Source organism: Eretmochelys imbricata, chromosome 27 (assembly GCF_965152235.1).
Source record: "Eretmochelys imbricata isolate rEreImb1 chromosome 27, rEreImb1.hap1, whole genome shotgun sequence".
In the NCBI taxonomy this organism is placed as follows: domain Eukaryota; kingdom Metazoa; phylum Chordata; order Testudines; family Cheloniidae; genus Eretmochelys; species Eretmochelys imbricata.
In genome coordinates, this window is record NC_135598.1 from 10,988,411 (window position 1) to 11,011,880 (window position 23,470).

The following is a 23,470-nucleotide window of genomic DNA, read 5'->3' on the forward strand; positions in this document are numbered from 1 at the left end:
ATGGCAGATAACTACAGCTGGTGGAAGCTCACCTTCCTGCGGAAGAAGAAATCCACCCCCAAGGTCCTGTACGAGAGCCCCGATATCTATGCCAACGAGAACCACCAGGAGGCCACACGGACAGAGGTGGGGAGTGATGATGGCGCCGAGAGTGAATTCAATGTCCGGCTGGAGAAGATCGTGGATAAGAACACAAAAGGCAAACATGTCAAGGTCTCCAACTCCGGGCGCTTCAAGGAGAAGAAGAAAGTGCGATCCACGCTGGCTGAAAACCCCAACCTCTTCACCGATGGCGAGCGGGAGGAGAAGTGAGGCAGGGGAAAGCGGGCATTTGGGGGAAAGCGCTGCAGGGTGGAACCAACGCCCTGAGGCCATTGCGCATGGACCCTTCACGACTCAGAGCCAGCCTAGATGTCAATTCTGTTCTCTCCGCAAATGAAGTAATGAGGGGGCAGGGACCGCCCCGCTGTAGATTTCAAAGACTTTTGGTTCTGATGTGCACTCACAAAGGAGAAAGGACTCGATACTTTTTATTTAATACCAATCATATTTAAAATAAATGCCACTGGGTGATCGTCACAAGATGGAGGCACCCAAGTCTCGCTCTGAAGCCTTGGAGGTGGGGAGGAGTCAAACACAGGGCAGTTCAGAGGCCCCTTGCAAACACTCTCAGTAGTGCCCAAGGGCTCAGAAGCAGCGGTTGGCTGCAGGGGGCCATGGGATGGGAGGAGCCAGCTGATTCTCATCCACCATTCTACCACTGCACCTAGAAGATGCCTGAGAAGAGCTAGGAACTTCAGCTGGCTCTGCCCTGGGGGATTTCACAGCAACTAGCCTCAGCTCTGTCCGCACCCACTGACACGGGAAAGGTAAACGTAAGGCTGGCTGGGAAACAGGGTTGCACCTTTTAATACCACAGAGATTCCCTGGCCTGGGAAAGAGAAATACTTGGCCACAGGCAGTCACCAGCTGAACTGGTGGAGGCAGAACTGGGAATAGGACCCAGGATCCTCATTTCCTGGATAGCAGCACTCAGCCAGTTGAGCTAAAGGAGAACCAACCTTAGCTGGAGCAAGAACGTCTCTTGGCCTTCAGTTACTACAGACCAACACTTGAGTAGATCTGATCTTCCAGCCAGCGGGGGCACGGGGGTAAGACAACTAAAGATTCCACTGATAGGAGAAACTGCGGCCAGTCGGGTGGGGGGTCTGGGGGCTTTGGAACAGGGCTACAGCCCTGAGAGCTTATTTTCTTTGACTCACTGTTGGGCACTGGTTGATGTAGAAACCAGCTGGAGTCTGCTAGAGTGACTCTCTAAGAGAGGACAGATGGTCTAGTGGTTAGCACAGGAGCACCGGAACTGAGAAAGCCTGGATTCTATTCCCGCCTCTGCCTCTAGCTATGCCTCAGTTTCCTGCTATGAGCACGAAGGGGCCATCTTTCGAGTCAGCTTTTGGACCATAATCTTGCTTTGACGTTTCCTTCTCCACAGGTAAAAAAACGCTCAAGGACATGCTAATGTTCCCAGTAACTTAAATTCAAGGTTATTTGTTAACTTCTTTCCCTGCATTCATCTGCCTCTGAGTGGCTACCAGCCACAAATAGCTGGCAGCCCAGGTGGACTTTAGCAGCAGAGATTCTAATAACTCACTCATCAAGCCATTTTGCACTCATAAAATCTGCATGTTTTGCTGAACTTTGTGCACGGGAGCAGTTGCTGAATTCACGTGGTTTCTGGCAGAAGCGCCTGATGCAATGATGCAGAATTCTCTCCCCCCTCCACTGGGTTACAAAAGGAAAAGTTTGATGGCCCTTTTAATTTCCAAGAGCCATTTTGCTGCTGATACTTTAGAGGCCTTGATCTTCCTGGCTGGTGCTTTTTTCATGTTCAGTCGCTAATTCAGGGGGCGGGCAGTTAAAAGGTGAACTGTTCCCCGTGCTGGGGAGACGGAGAGTTGGCCACCCTACGCACAGTGTAGGTGGCGGCGTGGGGGGAGAGGGGGAAGGTAACACCTTGCACCCTTAAGAGACAAAACATGCTTGTAGTTAGGGCTCATAGCCGGAAGAGGCATCTTCTGTAAGTGTTTGTAAATGTTCTTTGTTAATAAACAAACCTGAAAACAAAGGAAGCTCAGTGGTTGATCTATGAAAACACCCCAGGGTTGGACCAGATGGAAACCTGTTCTGCTTGAAAAGATCGAGGGACCCTAACTCTCCACCCCTGCACAAGGGAGCAGGTGATACGGTTTCTAAATTAAGGGAGGTGGTGTCTCCCTGCTCCTAGCTGTACGTAATGAGTCTTCAGGGCCTAACTGGTGCCACCGTTGAGCCTATGGAATGCTATCTTCAGGACTCTACGGAGGCCGTAGAGGTGAAGCGCGCATGCAGACGTACTGGGGGAGCTCCAGAGAAACGGGGGTAGTGCTCTAGGAGGAGGGTGCATTCGTGCAGAGCTCTCCGGGTCCAGTACCGCTTCAGCGGGATGCATTCAGACACACCATTTCAGCCAAAGCCATACTCACGCACACACAGCCCTGTCGCTTCCTCTCATGTTACCGGTGCCCAGCATGGACTCCCTCCCTCCCCCCCACCCCATCTCCTGATGCCAGGAGTCAAACCTGCTGCCCCAGCAGACAGGAGGGCGAGGCGAATCAGGCTGGGCCCCTCCTTGCCTGAGCATTGTGATCAACACAAAGTTTCACAGGGACGCTCAAAAAGATTTTCTGTTTATTAGCAGGGAGTGGCTGAGCCTGAAGCTGAAAGAAAGTAGTGACCTTCTAGTTATTATAAAGGCCATATTATCCTACCAGCTTTGATTCAGACAGCCCCCTTCCCCAATATTTAGCCACTCTACAAACACACAGCACCTAGATAACCCAGGCATATTGTGTTCCCCAGCAGCCTCCACCCTTATAGCTTGTTACCAAAATAAACAGAGGAAGAATTCTGCAGACATACAAGGTGTTCTTTGTCCCAGACAAGTGATCAGTGAGAACCAGGGCTCCTTGAACAGGTGGGTGGAGAGGAAGAAGGATGTAACTATTGGCTAAGACCTATGGGGATGGAGAAGGAAAGGCAGGAGGCCTCTGCAGATCTGTTTACACAGCAGCCCATGCTGCAGCATCTGGGCACTTGCAACACTATTTGAAAGCAAAATTCAAGCTGCAAGTGGCAGCTTGCTGCCCATCAGCGGCGGCTGGGAATGCTGGAAATTTACTCACCTTTGTCATTAGTCACTGTGAGCAGAAAATCCTGGTCTATTTCCCCGGGCATCAGATTCACCGCAGCTACTCTAGCTGTCCTCAGCCCGACAAACCAGCTTACAATCAGCTATGTAGGAGGTACAGCGGCTCTAAACTGACAACGGAAAAGCTGCAAGGGAGGGGGAAAAAATAGTCTCATCACTTCATCGTCTATCAAAGAGGATTACCTTGCTCACGCCTGGTTAGAGCACTCGGTGAAGGCTGGGATAGGAAATAACTCAGCAGGAAGCAGCTGAGCTGTCAGCTTAACATGTTGGTACAGAACCTAGCACAAGAGAGGCCCGATCCAAGACTGGGGCTATTAAGCACCACAGCTATACGAATATGAAGGGGGACAGAGCAGAGCTGCAAGCAGAGACAGGCAGCAGCTGTCTGCTACTGTTCCTTTAAGATAGGTTCTGTATTTTGGGGGAGTTCATTCATCCATGTGGTACTCTCTGATCTGTCCGAGCAGAACCTCCTGCTCTTTCCTGTGTCTCTGTCCACAGTTCTGATCTCCCCAGCCAAGCGGAGGATTTCTCAGCCCAATCACTGAGCCGGTGGCCTCCTGGGGCTTACACAGCTGCCTGACTCCTGGCATTGGAGTAGGAAACATTTTCATCTGTTTTAAAGACACTGCTTTGAAATGTTCTCATTTTAAAATAACTTTCTCCGGGGTAGGTATCTGGCCGCTGTCTCCACTGTATCTGAGCACTGCCATCTTTAATGTACCTGTCGTCACAAACCCTGGGGAGGCAGGGCTCCTTTTACAGCTGGGGAACCGGGACACAAGGAGCCTAAGACCCAGATTCTCAGAGGTGTGTCAGCAGTGAATTCCCAGCGATTTCAATGGGAGTTAGGTGCCTCAATAACTTTGAGGATCTGAGCCCAAGTGACTTTTCCAAGGTCACCCAGGCAGCCTGTAGCAGTGCAGGGAACTGAACACAGGTGCCCCACTGCCCAGGATAGCAGCCTAACCCCTGGGTCATCCTTCCTCTTTCAGAAACAGACGTAAGCAGATTCCATTTCCGGTTGGTGACTAGGAAAGCGGCAATGGAAAAGGCTGGCCAGAGTTTTGCTTAGGATTTAAAACCCAAACATCAGTGATCTAACCCTTTCCCTCTTCAAAGCGGCGTCACAGACGCTCCCCGACTCTCACCGCCCCCCACCCCCACAAAGCAGGCAAGTGCTATTGCAATTTTATGGATGGCTGAACTTCCACCTGCAGAACTGGGACAGCTCCAAGGGCACACAGTGAGTCAGTGGCAGAGCTGTGAATAGCACACGAGGATCCAGCCTCCTAGTCCCCTGCTCTAGCAGCTTCTAGGCCACGCTCCAAAGGGCCAGAGGAAAACGAACCTGCATCTTAGCAAAGGAGGCTCTGCAAGAGAGTGAACTGTGGGGCTCCACGCAGAACCAAAGTCAGCTATTGTCCCCGGGTAGGAGCACACTGGGGGGGGTCTGGGTGCCTCCAACCCACGTCCCCCCATGGTCCAGTGGTTAGAGCAGGGAACCGTGAGTCAGGAGCTCTGTGTAATCCCAGCTCTGGCACAAGAGTGGTGATTACAGCAAGGCAGGGGAGGAGGTCAGGATTCCACGGTTCTATACCCAGATCTACAACAGCTGTGCAAGTCTTTTCACCTCTCGGTGAAATGGAGCTCACACGTATGCAAAATGCTGTGAGATCCCCTTGGAAAGGAGCTGTGGAAGGTTCAAAGTACTTGCAACCTCAAGCCATGTTAGGCAGAAGTTGCCATGGCAACCACTGCAACAACAGACACTATCTCCCCGTCATTTGCTAGTTTTATTGTGAAACAGCCCAGGAGGGGTGGAGGCAGCTCTCAGCGATTTGGCCTGAGCTGCGTGTACTACCTCTGCCCTTGTCCCCAGTGGCAAGCCCTTCTTCCTGCCCTGGGCACACAGCTAGCCCTCAGGCTCTGCAATGCTCCTCTCTGTTTAGTTAGCAGAGGGTGTGGAGAGTGACTCACTCCCCAGCTATTGTCGCTGGATGATTTTCCACCCCCATTCACACAGAGCTGGGATCTCCCCTCTCCTGCAGAGATCAGCTTTGGAGGTTTGAGGTCATGCTTCCCCGCTGCTCAGAGCCAACCCGTGACCCACCCCAAGCACTTCCCATTGCTGCAGCCAGAGGCACCCTCAGAATTTATTCTAGGCTGACAATCCTGCCCCCCCCATTGGGTCAGAATTTAGGGGTCCCCCTTCTCCCCAACTTTCCCCCATCTGCCCCACTCCCCTCAGGCATTCAAAGATGAGTTGCAGCTTTCATTCTCAAACCTTCATTTGAATACGAACCATTAAGCCTATGCAAATGTCTGCTCAGAGTGAAACCTGCCTGCCGTACACCTGGCTCCCTGAGCCTCCCGGCAAAACAATGGGCCAGGCCTGCCACTCCATTACAACCCACTGCACCCTTAAGGGAATCCCAGGTAGGCGAACCCCCCCCCACCACCCCCGACAAGACAAGTGAGTTCAGAACAGCAGTAGATGCTGGATTGGAAATAGTGCCCGTCTGTCAACGGAGCAGGCAGCCTACACTAGAAGTGGGGGTATCCGTGCACACAGTGTAAGCGGAAAGGGAAAACTGCCCTGTGACTGGTCTGGCTTTAGCTATTTTATCTTACAGGGAGGGGGGTGTTGAAGAGGAGCTGTATTTTGATGAGAGCCACACAACTTTTGCAGAGACACAAGTCTGCTGTATGCAGCCATGGGGACTTCAGGCACCTGCTCCAGTGAGGGCTGTGAGAGTGGTCAGGGGATACGTAACAAACCCATCCCTTCGGTTAAAGGCACCAGTCACCTATAGTTCATGGGGGATTGGCTCAGCCAGGCTGCCATGCCCGCAGCTGAAAGAACAGCATCCTGATTAGCTCTGCAGCCCGACGGAGGCTGATGGAGGCACACGCGGCAGGACGGCGGTTACGCCTGTTTCTCCCCTGCCCCAGCCCTCCCTTCCCTGCGCCCTAAGAAAGGGCCACGGGCTGCTGCTGCTTACCCCTCGCTGCTCCCAGCACAAGGGGGCAATTGCTATACCAGAGCAGACCTACTTCCGACAGCAGCCAGGCAAGAAACCCAGACACGGACAATTATGAAACACCCTGCGCAGGGGAATGGAAGCACTTCGCTTGCAGCTCGTTGCCATGCAGGAGACAAAGGAACTCAGCAGCTACTGCCCCATTCTGATCCTTCCTAAAACAATCCCCACGGGGAGAGGGTCTCATTGTTCACAAGTGTATATAGTGGATAAAAGCAGGACTGGGAGACAGGAGGGGGCTTTCTAACTGCAGTCACTAGATTTTGCTTTTGCTCTTACACGGTGATGAGGTGGCAAAGGAGGGACGGGGAGGCCTGGGGCTAAGGGAGAGCCCTAGGCTAAGAGCAAAGAAAGTGCTTAGGGCGTGCGGTTGGTCACTCACCCTGCGGCATGGGAATCCTGCCACCGCATGTGAAACAGCCAACAGATCCTGACCCCGATTGGCTGGGGGAGGAAGCAAATGACTAAGAGTGCAAACTTGCGCAAGGAGCCGAGAGAGGGCAGAGGTTATCAGGCTGCAGTTTCACTGGGACACAACCCAAGAAAGCGAGAGCAAACCCGGGGAAAACACACATTCCGGCCAAGTTTCTGCTCGGAAGCTGGGAGACCAGCTACCCCTGCTGGGGGTTACAGGCCCCTGGCACGGCCTGCTTGCCAGGGGGAGATTGAAAAACAGACATAGCTCCCCCTGCTGGACAGACAGAAGAATACAACCAGTCCCTCCCCCACTTAGGCATGTTTTTTTCCCTTTAACAACTGTAACACACAAGTTAACAGTAAACCAAATCCCCTTCCAGCTCTAGTTATCAGCTTGGACTTTATTTATGAGTTTATACATTTAGGGAGGCGTTACACAGCAGCACTGATAAAAGCAGCTCTAAGCCCAGAGGCATTGCGAGACATGCCGGTATCCCCAGGCTGGAGTCCAGCAGGGATTATACACAGAGATTACACACAGATCATACGGCTACAGACATTACCAACAACATGACTTGTCCGTCTGCATCCAGAATCGGTTACATTATTGCACTCAAAGCAGCACTGGACAAAATTAAACACCTGATTACAGCACACGACCACACAACACCTCTGCTCCCCATGTCATGTTGGCCCTTGAGGACTGGCAGGTTAAAACAGGGAGGCCCTCAGGCAGGAGGCACTTACAGAGAGGCTGTCCAGGAGAGCCAGCCTGCCTGTGGTTTTGTCTCAGCCACCCCCTTGGCAGGCGGGTCCATATAATCAACAAGAGGTCCAAGAGAATCACTAGCCAATGGCCTCTCTGTGAAATGAGTTTGGCGGGTCTCAGCCCAATTCCCTGTAAAGCAACATCCACATGACACAGAAACCACCACAGTTGGTACTAACTGCCCCCACTATGGAGACTAAACTGACCCCATGCCCAGAGTTATCCCTTTACGTCAGGGCAGACATATCTTGGCGGGGGAAGCTCACACTGGGATAGATAGAGGGCTTCAGTCTCCAGGGCTGTCAATCTGGTACCTCTGAGCACCCCAAATATTGCCTGGTTTTGTAAAAGTTAAGATAGTTGCCCTGTGAAGTGCAGGAGCAAGGGGGCCGTACCCCATTCTCCGCTGCTCTTGGGTAAGGGGGTGGGGGGGCAGAAGGGTACTGAATATATCCCAGGTCCCTATGTGAAATGATCTAGCTCTTGGCCTTCAAGGGGCAAGCCTCTCATACACCCAGTTCCCCTCTCCCTTGTGTGTCATGAGTCCCGTGGGGGCAGTGGCGTCCCGGAGGTGCCGGAAGACGATGCGGTCATGTAAGCGGTTGGTTTGGCCCTGCCAGAACTCCACAACGTCTGGTTTCAGGATGTATCCCCCCCTGAGGGAAAAACAGATGCTGTTAGAAGCGCCCATGCAGAGCAGCAGCCTTCACACAAAGCCAAGTGGGACCAGGAAGTTCCCTACGACGAAGCGGATGGAGCTAAGCTTTTACATAGCACAGATCACGACCGTCTGGGGGCACCTCAGAAGGATGTGAGGCGTCCGCACACACGCACGCCAAGCCCAATGATGCTCACCATTCTGGGATGCACTCTGCCTCTTCTTGCAGGGAACAGCTCAAAAGCAGGCCAATCTCAACCCTAACTGACTCCCCAAAGAACCCTTTAAGTAAATCCAGGATTTTTCAGGAGGTGGTACTCAGCTGCACGAAAGCTTTAGGTTCAAGCCCTGCACCTGGCCTTCAATCTAAATCTAACCTCGATGCTGCAGGGCAGAGCGTCGCAGAGAGGGGAGCAGCAGCAACAACACTATGGAGAGGTACCACCCTTTGGAAAGATTAAATCTAGGTGCCAACTGTCCATCTCTACCAGCCGGGAATCCGAGATCTCCTGGCACTTTTAAGGAGACCAGCATCCCCCCAGTTTCTAATAACCACAGCTGAGGCACTCAGAGCTGTAGCGGAAGAATGGGAAGGGACATCAAAGGAGAGAGGGGGAGACCAGGCCTAGCTTACACAAAAGCTGATTTTAGCAATTAAGCACCACTCACCAGAATGCAGGCTTTGGCACAATTCCCTCCCGGTACCGCTCTTCCAGTTCTGTGTTCTTCTTCCTTAAATACTGCAAGGGAAAGGGAGACAGTCTGAAGGCCTGGGGCTTTCTGCCATGGAGCAAACATGCAAAAAGGACGCAAAGCATGGCCTGGGGCCCTCACTGCCCCCCAGCAGGAGATAAGATGCACTGGGGGACACAGCGAGGGAACAACAGTTCCCAGGGAAAGCTCTGACACACCCAAGGGGCTGGAATCCAGCACAATCCACCCCACCCTCAAGTCTCACTGCTCCTCACCTCCCTGTCAGGAATCACTGTGCTCTGGCAACTCACAACTGCCCCGATCTGGCTGCTTCGGGGCCGGGAGTGGAAGTAGTGCTCCGATTCCTCCTCTGGGAGTCTCTCCACAGAGCCCTCGATACGCACCTGCAACAGCCACAGTGAGATGGGACCTGGCCCCCGGAAGATGGACACACTTCCACTAGGGGCCAGAAGGAGACCAAGTACATTTTGAAAACAAGATTAGGATTGTGGTTTCCACGAGAATAAGGGTGGGACATCAGTCTATCATCCCCCTGTGGATTCGCCAAGTGTCAAGTGCTCCCTCCGTCCCCCTGCTGTTATTCCAGGTGATCACCAACCCCGGCCTGAGATGGGGATGAGCTAGACACAGTTTGAATCACCACCACATCCTGCAGGGTAGAAAGGGATTTAACTCCTCTCCAGAACCTAGCTCCCTGGAAGGCAGCCAACTCACCAGCCCCCCACCTCAGGCAGAGTCAATTGGGAAGGTCTAGAGAACACACCTGAGAGCCACTTAGAATTCAGTTGGTTTCAGTGCCTCTCTCCCCACTGTCCATTATTAAAGACCCAGATTTCCTTCCCCCATAAGAAACCTGCCGTGCCCTCCCTTTTTTCTCCAGTACGTAGCTGACCTGCAAAACAGTCTCCTACTCTGGTAATTACAGTTTGCTGCCCTAAATGACCCTGCAGTTTCAAGTCAATAGACTCACTTCTTGGCGTTATTCTTCAATTCCCCTTCTAAGAACTATTGTGCTGCGTTGCTGAGGGCTGTTACACCACTACCACCTTCTACCCCAGAGGCAGCTGCTTTCAGTGGTGTGTGAGCATTCTCTGTAAGCGCAATTCATAACCTAGAGGCTAGCCCAGCACGCTTCTGGCGCGGTAAGAATACCTCAAGTTCTCAAAGTCGCAGCCCCCAAGGAGCTAAATAAGTTACAGATTCCAACCATCCGTCCCATCTGGTGTAAAGCAGTTTTTGATCTTTTAAGAAGCCTCTCCAGCCCAAGATGAGCAAACAGAGGGTCTCTGCTCAGTGCTGCAGTCTGCATTTTGAAAGTGAGGGTGTGGCTCTGAAGTAGACTGCATCTGCCATCTCCTCCAGCACTTCTCCGCAACAGGCCTCACCAGGGCATCCCAGGGAACGAATGTAACTATGATACTGCGTGCAGGGTGCTGAGCCTCTCCCCTCTGCCGCTTCCTCCCCTTGATTGGAATCAGAAGGCACAACTCACCTGGCGGTTAAGGGGCTCCCAGTAAAAGACGACTGAGGCAAAAGGATTGGAATCCTGAAGAGTGGGGAGGCAGGGGGATAAAAAACACAAAACAAAGGACTTTCATCAATTAGGTAATAGTTCAGATCTTAAAAGCTAGAGAAATTACCCACCTCTCCCAGCTCGATGGTTTGGGACTTGGAGGCACTTAAGAGCGCAAGACAGACTAAGCCAACACAGCCCATGGTGAGGAGTCAACATGCTATGCATCACCTTGATCAAAGCAGGATGGGGAGTGGAGAGGGGCACACGGAGACATCTCCCTCTCACTCTCTGATCCCCACACCTATGATCAACATAGCCCAAGGCACTTTGGTCCCTGAGGCGTATCTATACTGAAGGAGAGAGGCAGCTGCCGTCCACTTGATTCAATGTAAGCCTGGTGCAGACCTTGAGCACCTGGCAAGTCGGCGTCCTGCCCCTCATCTGAGCAAAGTTCAGGTGCCCACAGAGTTATGGAAAATACAGGCCAGTGGGTAGTTTACCTGCTTGATGGTCAACATCTTACGTCCCCCAGGATCCTCCCTCCTGGCACCACGCCCAACCCTCAGAGGTGCCAGAGCATGACCGAAACCTGTCCTCAAGTGACATGCCCCACACAAATCAATGAACGACATGGTCTGTAACCCACGAGGCAGCTCTCACCAGCTCCTTTCCTTTCCGGCTCTCGTGGTTAGTGAAGAATCGAAAGCCATCCTGGCTAAACCCCTTCAGGAGCACCATGCGGGCAGAGGGCCTCCCATCCCTGAGCCAGGGAACAAATGCATGAGTCAACACAGAAGTGCAACCACATACATAGATACATTCCAGAGACTGCCCACCCACCCAGGCAAAGGTGAAGGGAATCTACCCTCTTCTTTCCAGTCATGAATTGAGCATTGCTGAGATCAGGAGGACGGTTCACCACCCCCTCTCACCCTGTACCTCATTATAGGAGGCTGCACATTACAGGCTTTTGTGCCTTCCTCTAAAACATTTGAGATTGGACCCCACTGGAGCCAGAATAATGGGCTGGATGGGTCACTTGATTGATGTAACAGGGCAAATGCCTAGTCCCGTTCCAACACATAGCTGTGCCCCTGGATTTGCTCCTTACTATCCATACAAACATGCCAGAAGCTGTCTGCTTCCCTACGCGCCAGGTTACCCAGCCTAGGATACGAAAGCTAGCAGTGCACGTCACCGCAGGAAAGCAGCAAAGGAAGCCACCCAAAGATGCAGATAGGAGAGATTCTGGGCCAGCAAGCACCTTGCCAGCGACTCTCTTGCAATGCCCACCTGGTACAGGTGGCCAGGCACATAGCATTGGCTTCGCCGATTGAGGGACATTGCATGGCCTCTTCAAACCACATGGCAAACTGCTTAATCGGGTCAAAGGAGGCGAGATGTTTCTCCTCAAATGCCTGCACAGGACAGAAACGGGGAGAGGAGCAGAAGAATTGAAGTATTACATCCCCACCCATCAACCGTCAGGATCCTTCACTTCCCCACACATCATCTCAAATCCTGCTAACCCTGTAGCTGCAGGAACCAGCCCACATGAGTTTAGCTTTACAACTCCCAGCCCGCTGAACGGTCTCTGATTATCCACATTTGAAAGGAGACACATTGCTTAAAGTCACACAGTGAGCCAATGACAGAGTCAAAACAGAACCTAAAGTCCTGACCCTGCCCTGCTCGACTCCCTGTTCTAGCCACTGGAGAACACTCCCTGGTTTTTTATTTCATTCACCACTTGTTGATTTTTTTTAGGTCAGCTGAGCTCTGTGAAGCTGCTGTCTTATCCCATGCTGAGTAATGGAAAGGCTGGTCTTGAAGCTTAAAGCGTGGGCCTGGGTGTCAGGAGACCTGGATTTTAGTCCCAGCTCTGCATGACCTTGCCCTCTCGTTGCCTCTCTGTGCCTCAGTTTCCCCTGTAAATTAAGATTAGTATTTAGGTCCCTCACAGGTGGTTATGAGAATTAATCCACTGGTTTTAACATGCTCAGAGGCTTAGGGCTTGCCTACATGGGCAAGTTTTACCATTTATACTGATATAATTATACTGGTGTACACACAACCTCAATGCACACCTTATCTTATACTGCTATAACTCTCTCATGTACCCAAGTCCTTAGACAGAAGGGCAGGCTATTAAAGCCAGGCACAGCCCTGTGTGTAACATAAAAACGACCACACTGGGTCATATCAACGATCCATCTAGGCCAGTATCCTGTCTTCCATCAGTGGCCGATGCCAGGTGCCCCAGAGGGAATGAACAGAACAGGTAATCATCAAGTGACCCATCTCCTGTCATCCGGTCCCAGCTTCTGGCAAACAGTGGCTAAGGACACCCAGAGCACGGTGGGGTGTCCCTGACCATCTTGGCTAATAGCCCTTGATGGACTTGTGCTCCAGGAACTCATCTCAATCTTTGAGCCCGGCTGTACTTCTGGCCTTCGCAACATCCCCTGACGGACGAGTGCCACAGGTTGGCTGTGAGCAAGGAACCCAACCCAGCCCCTAGAGACGAACGGGGCCCGAACAGGGCTTTTCTGTGATCCCCACCACAACCCCCCGCCCAGACTTTGGATAAGGGCAGGATGTGGGGGAGCCTTGGCGGGTGGGGGGGGGAGAGCATCATGGCTCAAGGGGCAGCAGGGTAAAGACTGGCTCACCTGCCAGCCCGGGCACCTCTGTGGGAGGGGTGATTGTGCACCCCACCTGTGGGGGGGGTCACCCCACCTGTGGGGGGGGGCAGAGATCTCTGATCCCGCTCCTCCCTCCTCCTCGCCCCCTCCCCTCCCTCTTTGAGCCCCTCCCCCTCTAGAACCCTCCCCCAGCGGGACCCCCCCCGTAGCCCCCCCACCGCGACCCTTCCCCCAGCGGGACCCCCCCCCCGTAGCCCCCCCACCGGGACCCCCCTCACCTCCTCGTCCCCCCGGTAGCTTTTCCTCAGGGGCCCCAGGTCCATGGCTGCAGCTGCCACCCGCCCAAAGGGACGGGAGCCGCGCCAGGCCCAAACGCGCAGCCCGCTCCGCGCCGCGGAACGCATCATATCCCCGCCCCCGTCCCGCGCACGCGCGCGCAAAGACCCCGCCCCTTAAGGGGGCAGGACGCCGGACGTGCCGCAAGCCGGGGCGGGGCGATATCAGCTCACGCCCCCTGCCCCAGCAGCCAATAGGGAGTTGATGCCTGGCCTCCAATCAGGAGGGAGACAGGGCCAGGCCTCGGCCAGTGGGGAAGCGGCAGGGGCGGGACTCGGGGACCAGGAAATGGTGTCAGGGCTGTAAACAGGCACATGGAGGGGCTGTTAAAGGTACAGCGTCCCGGGGGGGAGGGAAGGATGGGGGTGGCTAACAGGAGGTGGGGGACGGAAGGGGGGGGTCCATACAGGGGGCATATGGGGGAAACAGAGGGAAGGGGATGTGGGGGAGACAGACAGGAGCAAGGAGGGAAGGGGCAGACAGGGGACATGTGGGGGGAATAGACAGAGGGAAGGGGCAGACAGGGGACATGTGGGGAAAACAGAGGGGGAGGGGCAGACAAGGCTCCAGACAGGAGACAAGTGGGTTCAGTCAGGGCGAGGAGAAGCGGATGGGGATCAGACAGATGTCATGACTGGAGGGAAGTCAGGCAGAGGACAAGGAAAGGAAGAGGGGAAAAGAGACAGGAATAGACAGGTTCAAATACATGAAGGGTTGTTACAAGGAGGATGGAGAAAAATGGTTCTTCTTGGCCTCAGAGAATAGGACAAGAAGCAATGGGCTTAAATTTCAGCAAGGGAGGTTTAGGTTGGACATTAGGAAAAACTTCCTACCTGTCAGGGTGGTGAAGCACTGGAATAAATTGCCCAGGGAGGTTGTGGAATCTCCATCATTGGGGATTTTTAAGAGCAGGTTGGACACACACCTGTCAGGGATGGTCTAGACAATACTTAGTTCTGCCTTGAGTGCAGAGGGCCTCTCGAGGTCCCTTCCAGTCCTATGATTCTATGAGGTTACAAGAAAGGGAGGAGGCCAGACAGAGGGCAAAGAGGGAGCAAAGTGGGCAATCAGGGCTAGTAAGGGAGGAGGAGAAGGGAACAGAGAGCAGTGAAGGGCCAGACAGGAACAGGATGAGGGAGAAGCAGGTGTCAAAATAGGCAAAGGGCTGTTTTTTACAGAGGGGTTGGGGAATCAGATGTGGGACAAGGAGGGGAACATGTGCATCAGAGAGAGGGGAGGGAGATAGGGGAGAGGGGTCAGAGGCAAGGGTGGTGGGGCTACTCAGAGAGAAGGACGGAAAGCTAAACTAATCCTGAACCCAGAGAATGTGTGGGTGGGTGCTGCGGGGAGGTAGAAATTGGGGGCTGGATCGACAGGACCAATGGTGAGAGTGTTAGGACAATGTCAGATCAAAACTGGTATTTGTATATAATCCTTCTCCATTTCTTTTTCCCTGCTGGTGTCTCTTCCCATCTCTCTCTCCCTTCTCTCTTCAGCAGATTGAGTTTTCCTCCCTCTCCTCCACTATGTTTCATTGGGGCTGGAAGCTGTGGTGATGAGAGCCAATGTCTGGTGGTGTGACTGACCTGCAGGCTCTGCAGAGCCACCTCCAGGCCATGGAGCAAGGGACAGGAGATGGCAAGCAGCCAGATGGTCACCCACTGTACAAACTATCTGAGCCTGGGCTGGACGGTGCTGCTCTCTGCAGCCCTGACTTCCAGCAGCCCCAGGAGCTGGAGCTCCAGGAGTCCCGAGGACATGCCCCCCCAGAATGTACCAGGTAGGAGGCGGGGACATGCCACAGCTGATTCACCCAGCTGGACCCATGGAGAACTGGTGGGAAGGCACAGGAGTGGGGCACTTGCGGTGACTTTTTCAAAACGCAGTGTGGCTTAGAGGCTAGAGCACTGGACTGGGACTCAGCAGACCTGAGTTTAATTCCTGGCTTGGCTGCTGGTCTGTTGGGTGACCTTGGGCAAGCTACTTCACCTCCAGCTTTAATGGTGGCTGTTGTTATGGGACACCTGCCCAGCAGGAACTGAATTGCGACCCTGAAGCTTGTTTCTTACAATCCCTTGAACAGCCCACTGATCGTAACAGCTGGCAGTCACTGGGCTGGATTTGAACTGTAACTAACAGGGGAAAGGCCCCAGCTCCCTTAGCCCTCTGGTCCCACTCATTAGATCCCAGTTCCTAGGGAATGACTCTGCAGGGCCCCAAAAGCAGCAGCTACAATTCAGAACCTCGTGTGAGTGTAGCAGATAGGGCGCTGGACTTGGGTTCTACACCCATCTCTACTGTGGAATCTCTAGGCTGCTTATTCTAATCCCAAACCTTAATTCCCTGTCCATAAAGTGGGGATAATACTTCCCCCATATCCCAGGTGTGCTTTGAGGATACAGTCTCGTTCTGGTGTCCACAACTGAAGATGAATTGGAGAGGGGTCAAAGAAGAGCCACAAGAATGAGTAAAGGATTAGAAAATGTCTTGTAGTGATAGATTCAAAGAGAGGGTTCAGGTACTTGATCACATTCTGTAAGTACCTACATGGGGAACAAATACTTAATAATGGGCTCTTCAATCTAGCGGAGAAAGGTCTAGCATGCTCCCACGGCTGGAAGATGAAGCTAGACCCATTCAGAGTGGAAATAAGGTGTACATTTTTAATAGGGAGGATCATTAACCATTAGAATAATTTACCAAAGGTCATGGTGAATTCTCCATCACTGCCAAATTTAAAATAAGACTGGACGTTGTTCTAGAAGATCTGATCAGGGAATTGTTTTGGGGGAGTTCTCTGGCTTGTGTTGTACAGGAGGTCAGACTAGATGATCACAATGATCCCTTCTGGCCTTGGAATCTGAGTCCATGAATAAGGGTGAGGTGCTCTGATGCTGCAGTGAAGAGGGCCATCTAAGTCCCTAGATAGAGTGAATACAATAGCTTTAGCTGGGGAGAAAATGGAAGAGCTCTTTGTCATTAGGACCTGTCTGATCTCACAAGCTAAGCAGAGCCTAGTCTTTGTCTAGGAGACTTCTACGGACCACCCCAGTGCTGGTGATTCGGCAGCATACCAGGAGGTTTTTGCATTAGTTTAGGTTTTTGTATTAGTGCAAGGTCCCTGCAAAGCTCACCGAAGTCAGACGGGCTTTGAATACGCTGTCTTTTGAATCTCACCGAAAGCCGCAATCCTGAAGGCTTGTGGCCATTAAAGACCCTCTGGAACTTTTCACAAGAGTTAGCCCCAGTAGCCTGCCCAGTGGTGGAGTTCCAGCGGTTCCAATCTACCTCCAGAAATTCCCCCTGGAGTTTCAAGTGGATATAACATTCTCCTTCGCTTCCTCCCATAAATTGCTGTGTTAAACAGCTGCCACATACCACCCCAGAGGTGGCTGCATTTCACTGGTGGGTGATGTGGTTGCTGCATGCGCACATGTGCTTACACACCGTTTGTACAGTATTTGGAGACAGTAAGGGCTGGAAAGATGTGATTTAATTATAATCTCTTCTTTTTGGCTTTTGTCTGCTTCCAGCGCCCAATCCCATGGAGCCCTGAGCAGCCTTGGGAGGCCCAGCCACTCTCTGCTGTGCGTGGAAGAGGAGGTCAAGAACCGGAAAAGACCCAGGCTCTCCAATGGACCCGAGGCCAGTCCTAGCCTTGTCTCTCACTTCCGTCGTGTGCTGAGCGGGCCACAGCCCCAGGGCCCATCCCCCTTTGGACACATCCTTCAGAGCAATAGCCTGGATCTCCACAGCAGACGTCCCCAGGACGGGCTGCCACACACCAGGACTCTGGACAATCCCAGAGCCACGCATTCTGGGGCCTCGGTGCTCTACAGGCCCAGCCCAGAGCCACTGGAGTCTCCATCCCTGAATTACGGACTTGAGGATTGCTGCCCATGGAGCGGCCGAGCTCCCTCAGGAGGCAGCAGCATTAGCAGCCAAGCGAGCAAGGTGACGGGTCTATACGCCGAGCTGGTCAAGGAGCTGGAGCTGCAGATGGCCGAGCTGCGGAATCTCCTCGCCTCTCGGGAAGAGGCCGCCATGTGGCAGGAGAGGAGGATCAAGGAGCTGGAGCTGGAGAACCAGCAGCTGAAGAGCCAGCTGCGGAACCTAGAGGAGCAGAACGACCTCCTCTCCAGCAGGAACGGGGCAGGGGCAGCGGCAGCCAGGACAGTGCTGCGGTCCGGAAACAGCTGTGTTGGTAACCGAATCCTCCTTCCCTTCCTGCCTTAGCATCGTGGAGGCAGTTTGCAGCTATGCCAGCTCTGATGGCGTTAACCCGATCTCGGGCTCCAAGGCCTCTGCTGGTCTCTACATTCCCCACTTAAAAAGGCGCCCAGCCGGCCAGAGGCATCAGAGCGTGCGTGGTGGGGGGCGTCACCTTATCCTGAGGTGTCAGGCCTTGGCCCAAGCTGGATGCAGCAGCTCAGCCTGATGGACCAATGGTCTGATCCAGCTGGGCAAAGCCCATGTCCCTAGGTCAGAGCTGGGAATACCTGTGTGTGAGCTCAAGGCTTGGTAGCAGACTCTGGCCTCCCCCTATGTGTTCCGTGGGGTCCTGCCTCCAGCTCGAGTGGGGTGGCTGGAACTCTAGCGATTGTGCCAAGAGAGAAGAGCACGGCCAGCAGCTCTGTAGAGAGGCCCCTGGGCTGGGATCAAGGGACAGGCACCTGTAGGAACTCTGGGCAAGAAGTGGGCACCAGGGTGGATAGGGAAGGACCCCTATTCTGCGTGTGTGCCTGGGACTCTCATGTGACCCAGCTCAGCCTGAGGCCAGGCCAGGGATGGAATTGGTTTCCCATGGGCCTCTGCGATGCTCAGTTCTGTCTCTGTGTGCGCGTCTCTCCCCAGACATCAACGAGAGCAACATCCAGTTCCTGAAGGGCCTGGTGGGGCTGCTGGAGAGCAACACGGCGTTGCAGGTGGGTGCCCCAGTGTCTACCCTTGTCCGAGCAGTAGCTACCAGCACCTTGGAGGCAAAATGCTTCCCTGGCTTGTCTCCCTTCCAAGGGTGCATATGAATCAGAGAGGCCGGAGATGAAGAAACCCCATTCGAGCCCATCTGCCCAGCCTCTCGGTCCTGGAGAACATTTTCTAGGGCGTGGCCCACTGTAATTTTAAATATTCCAGACAATGGGGGGATTTTGCTCCTGGGGAGATGATCCCACACTCTCTGCTGTCATTCTTCCCTCCCCCGCACCCCCCCATATCCCAGTTAAACCCTATTGTATCATTGCAGGGGCAAGCCGAGTCTCCTGGGCACCCCCTTGGTGTTTCCCCCCTTCACAGCCTCTGATCACGTCCTCCTGTTAGCCAAGCCTCAATGATTTAGCTCAGTTTCTCCAGCCAGGACCCTGCTCTTCTCTGAACACCCTCCAGTTTCTGTCTGGTGTTGAGGAGCAGAGAACTGAAAGCAGGTCGGGTCAGAGTTGTATGGAGGACCTGTCCTCTCCTGGGAGGCGGGAAGGGGTGGAGGCAGAAAGGGATAGCTCATTCGTCACCCAGTTTTTCCACCACGCATCCCTGTGTGTGGCATCCCCACGCATTCGTTCCTATTGCAGGCCAATGGCCTCCAGCCATTCTCCTCTCCCAATATGGGGGAGCAGAGGTGCACCCCAGCTGAGGTCCCCAAAAGCCCCCCGGTCTGGAGGATGCGAGCTGGGGTCCCAAGCGGTTTCCCACCCTGGATCAGCACAGAGGACAGCTCGGGGAGCCCCGTCACGCTCAGTGATGCCACCTGCTTATGGGAGGAGAACGTACAAGATATGCTGCCCGATGGCACCCCAGTGTGGGCATCACCTGTGGAGGTGGGTGATCCGCGATCAGCTCCTATGTGGGCCATTGCTCATTGACTGCATGGGGATATTGCCTAATGGGACCCCGGGAGGGCACTGGCCATAATTGGGGGTGGCGCACACGCCTCGGGAGGGAGGGGGGATTGGGCATTATCTTTTCTCCTTGGAGCCAGAACCATCCCTACCCTTCCAGGTTTGCCCTATAGTATCTGGGGTGCTCTGCAGCACTCAGCTTGCAGTTCTCAGTGTGGCCGCTGCTCTCGGACAAACACCTTCCTGCCCTATTTTAAGTAGGCCCTTGCCTAAATTCCAGTTTAAAGGCAGGAGTGCAGGTGAGTGACTAGAGCAGGGAGGCAAGAATCCTGGGTTCTAATCCTGGCTGTAGGATGGAGTGTAGGCTAGTGGTTAGAGCAGATGAGTCAGGACTCCTGGGTTGTATTCCCAGCTCTGCCAGTAACGTGCTGTGTGACCCAAGGCAAGTTACTCAACCTTTCAGTGCCTCAGTTTCCCCATCTGTAAAATGGGGGCTGATATCCCCTCACTGAGATCAATGGGCTTGGGCCTGAGAAAGGATAGCTGGGGTTAGCCCAGCATCTGTCGCTCGTTTAGCCTACCCGGGGTGGGGTCTGCCTGAGTCTCCCCAGACTCCAGGCACCCACAAAGAGCGGAATGACGAGGGGCTTCTCTCCTTTTGCCCTAGGAGAATGGGAGGCCCAAGCTGGAGCTGATCCCCAACTCGGGGGTCTACATCACCCACAACCAGCTGGACGACCTCTCGCAGGTTTCCACCGACAAGCCCAAGCTGATGACCAGGCGCCTGCTGGATTACTTCTTCTCCCGGGAGACGCTCGCCAGATCTTCGGCCACCGGCCAGCGCATTGCCCACAACAACACGACCATGGAGAAACCCATCCGCCTGCCGGTCGCTGTGGTAAATGCTATCAAAGGTAGGGGGGGTGGGTAGGGGGCTTTGTGGCGGGAGATGGGGTGAGGCTGGGGCTCCCAACGACGCAGAGGGTGGAGAGCGCGCATAGTATCGATCCCCTGCAAAAGGGACAGGATGACGCTGTTTGATCCTGGCCGACGGGTTCCTTCTGCTCCCCTCCTCCATTGTCCTTGCCCAGCAGGAGGGGTTCTGTTTGGTACAAAGTCGGACCGCCTGAGACTGGATCCACAGAACTGGCGGATAGCACAGGCAGGGGCAGTTCAAGCATCCGTCCCATAGCAAAGCCAACGGGACTCAGGCCTGCTTGGGGTTTTCTTCGGGCAGCCTCTCCCCTCTGCATGGCCTATGCAGTTCTCAGCTCCCCTGATGAGACTGCCAGAGCTGGCCAGTTAATGCCAGGTGGTGAGGATTGGGACTAGCTGCCTACTGACAAGAGGACCGAGCCGCCCCACTCCTTTCACCTTGGCCCCAGGGAGATAATGATTTTCAGTCCCTGGCAAGCCGGGCTTGATTTGAATTGGGGACCTAGAGAAGAAATGCTTAGAGCCCATTCCCAGCCCCTCGAAGCCTCCAATCTGCTATTTGGGAATATATTTTATCCGTACCCTCATCCGTGCTGGTACAACTTCCCTTCTGCCGTAGTTCAGGACCCCCAAACGCAGCAGCGTTGTTACTGCCAAGGAAGTCATTGGGCCTGACCCAGCGAATTACAAAACGTAACCACCCAGCATTAGTGGTGAGACGCACGTGAGGCTGCAGAAAGAGAGGGTTAGTTTTAATACCCCAAGCTGTGTGCCTGGGTTGGACAGGCGGAGATGCCGGAACAATTCTAACAGCAGATGCAGGCCAAGGTTTCCAGAAAGGGTCCTGATTTTCAGAGTGCTGGTGCTGAGTCAAGGGGTCTCAGATTGGGCACCCACAAGCCAAGGCAGCCCAGATCCCCAGTCACGCCTGCCAGTCTCGCCCCCTGCACTTTACACACCTTCAACTCACTAGCGTTTCTGATCTAGTTAATCAGCCACCCTCGCGCAGTTCCTGTGACGTAGGGATTACCACCCAGTTCGGCAGCAAAAGATTCAGACTCAGAGGGTGAAGATACCACCGTGCTAAATGCAAGATCAGATTGGATGGGTGATGCCCAAGGTCGCAGAGCAAGTTAGTAGCACATCAGGGATGAGAGTGCAGGACCAGGGGCATGGTGTCCTTGTCTGGGTCCCACATGCTGCATTGCGGGTGAGCGTGGGTTTTGCATGATGGGATCTGGCGTGATTCATCTCAGTGGATTCAGAAAAAGCCAGAACTACGCTGGTTTTTTGCTCCACTTCTCTGCCCTCCCCACCCTCCTCCAGAGTACGTCACCAAAGTGTGCGGCAAGAGCTGCAACTTCAACGCCGTGATCAACAGCAAGTGCGGCACCTCCCGGAGGGCGGTCAAAAAAATGATCATCAAAATGGAGTAGACGGCAACGTCCATCGAGACAACGGCGAACCAGCTGCCAGCTCCCACGACGCTCCTCAGAGGATCCATCGCCCCCTACTCCGACGGACGCTGGCGGGAGATCGACACAGCAGTGCTGGTGGCCCGGGTCCCCTCCCACACAGCTGCATTGGGGGTGAGCATGGTGGAGGTAACGCACCCCTCCCAGCAGACGTTACGGGGGCAGCCGTGGTGCAGTTTAGTACATGCACCACAAGGCCTGAAGCACCTGCTGTGTGGCCGTCCTGGGGCATTCAGTCCTAGCATACAGACCTCGGTGCGTGCATTCCTGGGGAGGGGAGACTTAACGCCTTCTAAGGAAGCATCTGGGATCTGCCGCGCCTGGGGGAGAAGAGAGCTGGCGGGTACGTTCTGGTGCAAGAGCTCTGACGTTCCGTTCTAACGAGTCCCTGAGGAGGGAGGGTTGATCCCAACTGGGACGCTGCACTCACCCATGGGAAATCTCGGTCCTCTTTCAAAACTTGTCAGCTCCAGTCAGGAATCCCGGCTCCGTGACGCTGAACATTAACACTGCGGCCCTCTCCTCCTCCTGTGGGCAAACTCTTCTCCCCTCACATCGGACTGGAAGAGGGACAATGCTGGCAGTGGAACGGGGCCCAGGCTGCAGTCACGGCACTGGACTCTCTGGCCAGAGCAGGGGAACTTCTGCTTTGAAACAGTTCTTACCAGACTGTTTAACCGGCCGGGCCTGTAGATGAACTCAGAGCCTTAGTCTTTGGAGTTGGGGGTGGGATTTCATCTCCCTCCCACAGGGCAAGGTCTGCTCTCATGCGGAGGCTCACGGTGCGGCTCAAAAAGCAATTTCTCTGCTCATTGTAGGTGTAATAATTTAACTGTGGGTGAGGCATTATTCCCCCCCCCCCGTAAAGAAAGTTCCCATAAATATTCATTCTTGTAAATAAAATAATCTTTCCTCTCCCCCCAACTTCCCTAATAAAGGCTGGAATGTAACAGTTGTTTCTCCCGCCTGCTTCCCCATGCTGAGGGTGGAGGGGGAGCATGGAGGAATTTATAGTCTCTAGGGTTGTCACAGAGATTAGAAGTAGCGCTAAGCTGCCTACGGTAGACACAGCCAAAACCAGCGGGGTAATTTTAACCAGGAGTTCTTTCCATCGTTCAGCATCTGGGGCAGGAGGGCTTCCCCCCACTCCCAAGCCACGATTCAGCCTGAACGCCTGTGTCGGGTGACCTGAAAGAGAATTCAAAGTGGCCCGTTTGGTGCAGTTATTGGCCTCCTCTGGCAGGCTCAGAATGGAGCAATTCCCACCTTCCCATTTCCGAGGGTGAGCTGACCCCGGACGCTGAAGCTGGCTCCTTTAAGAGGATCCTTCTCTTGCTTCCAGGAGATGCTACCAGAGCACAGCAGGGGCAGCGTGTGTGTGGAGGGGGAGGGACGGAGGTGGTGGGACACTTTCCAATGACTCCAGTTCCTGAGCAATTTCCCCTGCCCTCCAGGTCACCAGGCAGCTTTTGAAAGTCATCAACTGTACTTTTTCCTGCCCAGTGCTGGTGAATGGGGCTTGATTGAAGGCCTTCGGGTATCCGGAGCAGGGACAGCACCAGGGCTTCCCCAGCATTGCCACTGCCCTGGAGAAGGGGGTTTAAAGGGCCGAGCCCCCTCCATCTGATTTTTGGTTAAGAATGTCCCATGCCCCATGTCCTCTCGACATGGACACTCGTCTGTGGGGAACCAGCAGCTCATTTCCCAAGGTCAGGCAGGTTAGAGGGTAAAGCTTGTGTCGCCCTATCCAGGGAAGGACTCACAGACCCACAGATGGTTCTGAGGTCCGGCCTGACTGTACCAACGGGATCCTTTTTTGGGTGAAGCTCGGGAGGATAGAGAGATGCTCCAAAAGACAAAAGCCAGTGGGCAGCAACTG

The 23,470-nt window shown here is 54.0% G+C and overlaps 3 protein-coding genes across 6 annotated transcripts; 2 read left to right on the forward strand and 1 right to left on the reverse strand.

Annotated features, from left to right (window-relative positions):
* On the forward strand, positions 1-312 carry PRR15L (proline rich 15 like). The gene has a single exon (XM_077806157.1). The coding sequence runs from the start codon at positions 1-3 to the stop codon at positions 310-312; it is 312 nt and encodes a 103-aa protein (XP_077662283.1).
* A 2,434-nt stretch (positions 313-2,746) lies between these two features.
* Positions 2,747-13,432, reverse strand: PNPO (pyridoxamine 5'-phosphate oxidase). 2 transcript variants are annotated; one of them, XM_077806322.1, is made up of 7 exons: positions 13,292-13,432; positions 11,662-11,786; positions 11,029-11,128; positions 10,345-10,398; positions 9,107-9,235; positions 8,808-8,878; positions 2,747-3,372 (listed from the first exon to the last, which is right to left on the reverse strand). In XM_077806322.1, the coding sequence occupies exons 1-7, from the start codon at positions 13,418-13,420 to the stop codon at positions 3,327-3,329; spliced, it is 654 nt and encodes a 217-aa protein (XP_077662448.1). In that variant the 5' UTR covers positions 13,421-13,432; the 3' UTR covers positions 2,747-3,326. The 2 variants fall into 2 exon arrangements, with proteins under 2 accessions (XP_077662448.1, XP_077662447.1); XM_077806321.1 differs by lacking the exon at positions 2,747-3,372 and adding an exon at positions 7,093-8,136.
* Positions 13,433-13,613: 181 nt separating this feature from the next.
* LOC144258115 (uncharacterized) lies at positions 13,614-22,528 on the forward strand. 3 transcript variants are annotated; one of them, XM_077806471.1, is made up of 7 exons: positions 13,614-13,681; positions 14,846-15,129; positions 16,883-17,553; positions 18,204-18,274; positions 18,914-19,159; positions 19,848-20,094; positions 21,443-22,528. In XM_077806471.1, the coding sequence occupies exons 2-7, from the start codon at positions 14,915-14,917 to the stop codon at positions 21,550-21,552; spliced, it is 1,560 nt and encodes a 519-aa protein (XP_077662597.1). In that variant the 5' UTR covers positions 13,614-13,681; positions 14,846-14,914; the 3' UTR covers positions 21,553-22,528. The 3 variants fall into 3 exon arrangements, with proteins under 3 accessions (XP_077662597.1, XP_077662599.1, XP_077662598.1); XM_077806473.1 differs by having other exon boundaries at positions 19,848-20,078; XM_077806472.1 differs by having other exon boundaries at positions 13,633-13,681; positions 14,849-15,129.
* The last annotated feature ends 942 nt before the right edge of the window (positions 22,529-23,470 follow it).

Coding starts and splice junctions, on each gene's coding strand:
- PRR15L (XM_077806157.1), top strand. CDS start 1: ATGGCAGATAACTACAGCTGGTGGAAGCTCACCTTCCTGCGGAAGAAG.
- PNPO (XM_077806321.1), bottom strand. CDS start 13,420: ATGATGCGTTCCGCGGCGCGGAGCGGGCTGCGCGTTTGGGCCTGGCGC. Junction 11,129..11,661: donor TGCCTGGCCACCTGTACCAG/GTGGGCATTGCA, acceptor TCCCTGGCTCAG/GGATGGGAGGCCCTCTGCCC. Junction 8,879..9,106: donor CAGTGATTCCTGACAGGGAG/GTGAGGAGCAGT, acceptor TTTCCCTTGCAG/TATTTAAGGAAGAAGAACAC.
- LOC144258115 (XM_077806471.1), top strand. CDS start 14,915: ATGTCTGGTGGTGTGACTGACCTGCAGGCTCTGCAGAGCCACCTCCAG. Junction 19,160..19,847: donor TGTGGGCATCACCTGTGGAG/GTGGGTGATCCG, acceptor CTTTTGCCCTAG/GAGAATGGGAGGCCCAAGCT. Junction 20,095..21,442: donor TGTGGTAAATGCTATCAAAG/GTAGGGGGGGTG, acceptor ACCCTCCTCCAG/AGTACGTCACCAAAGTGTGC.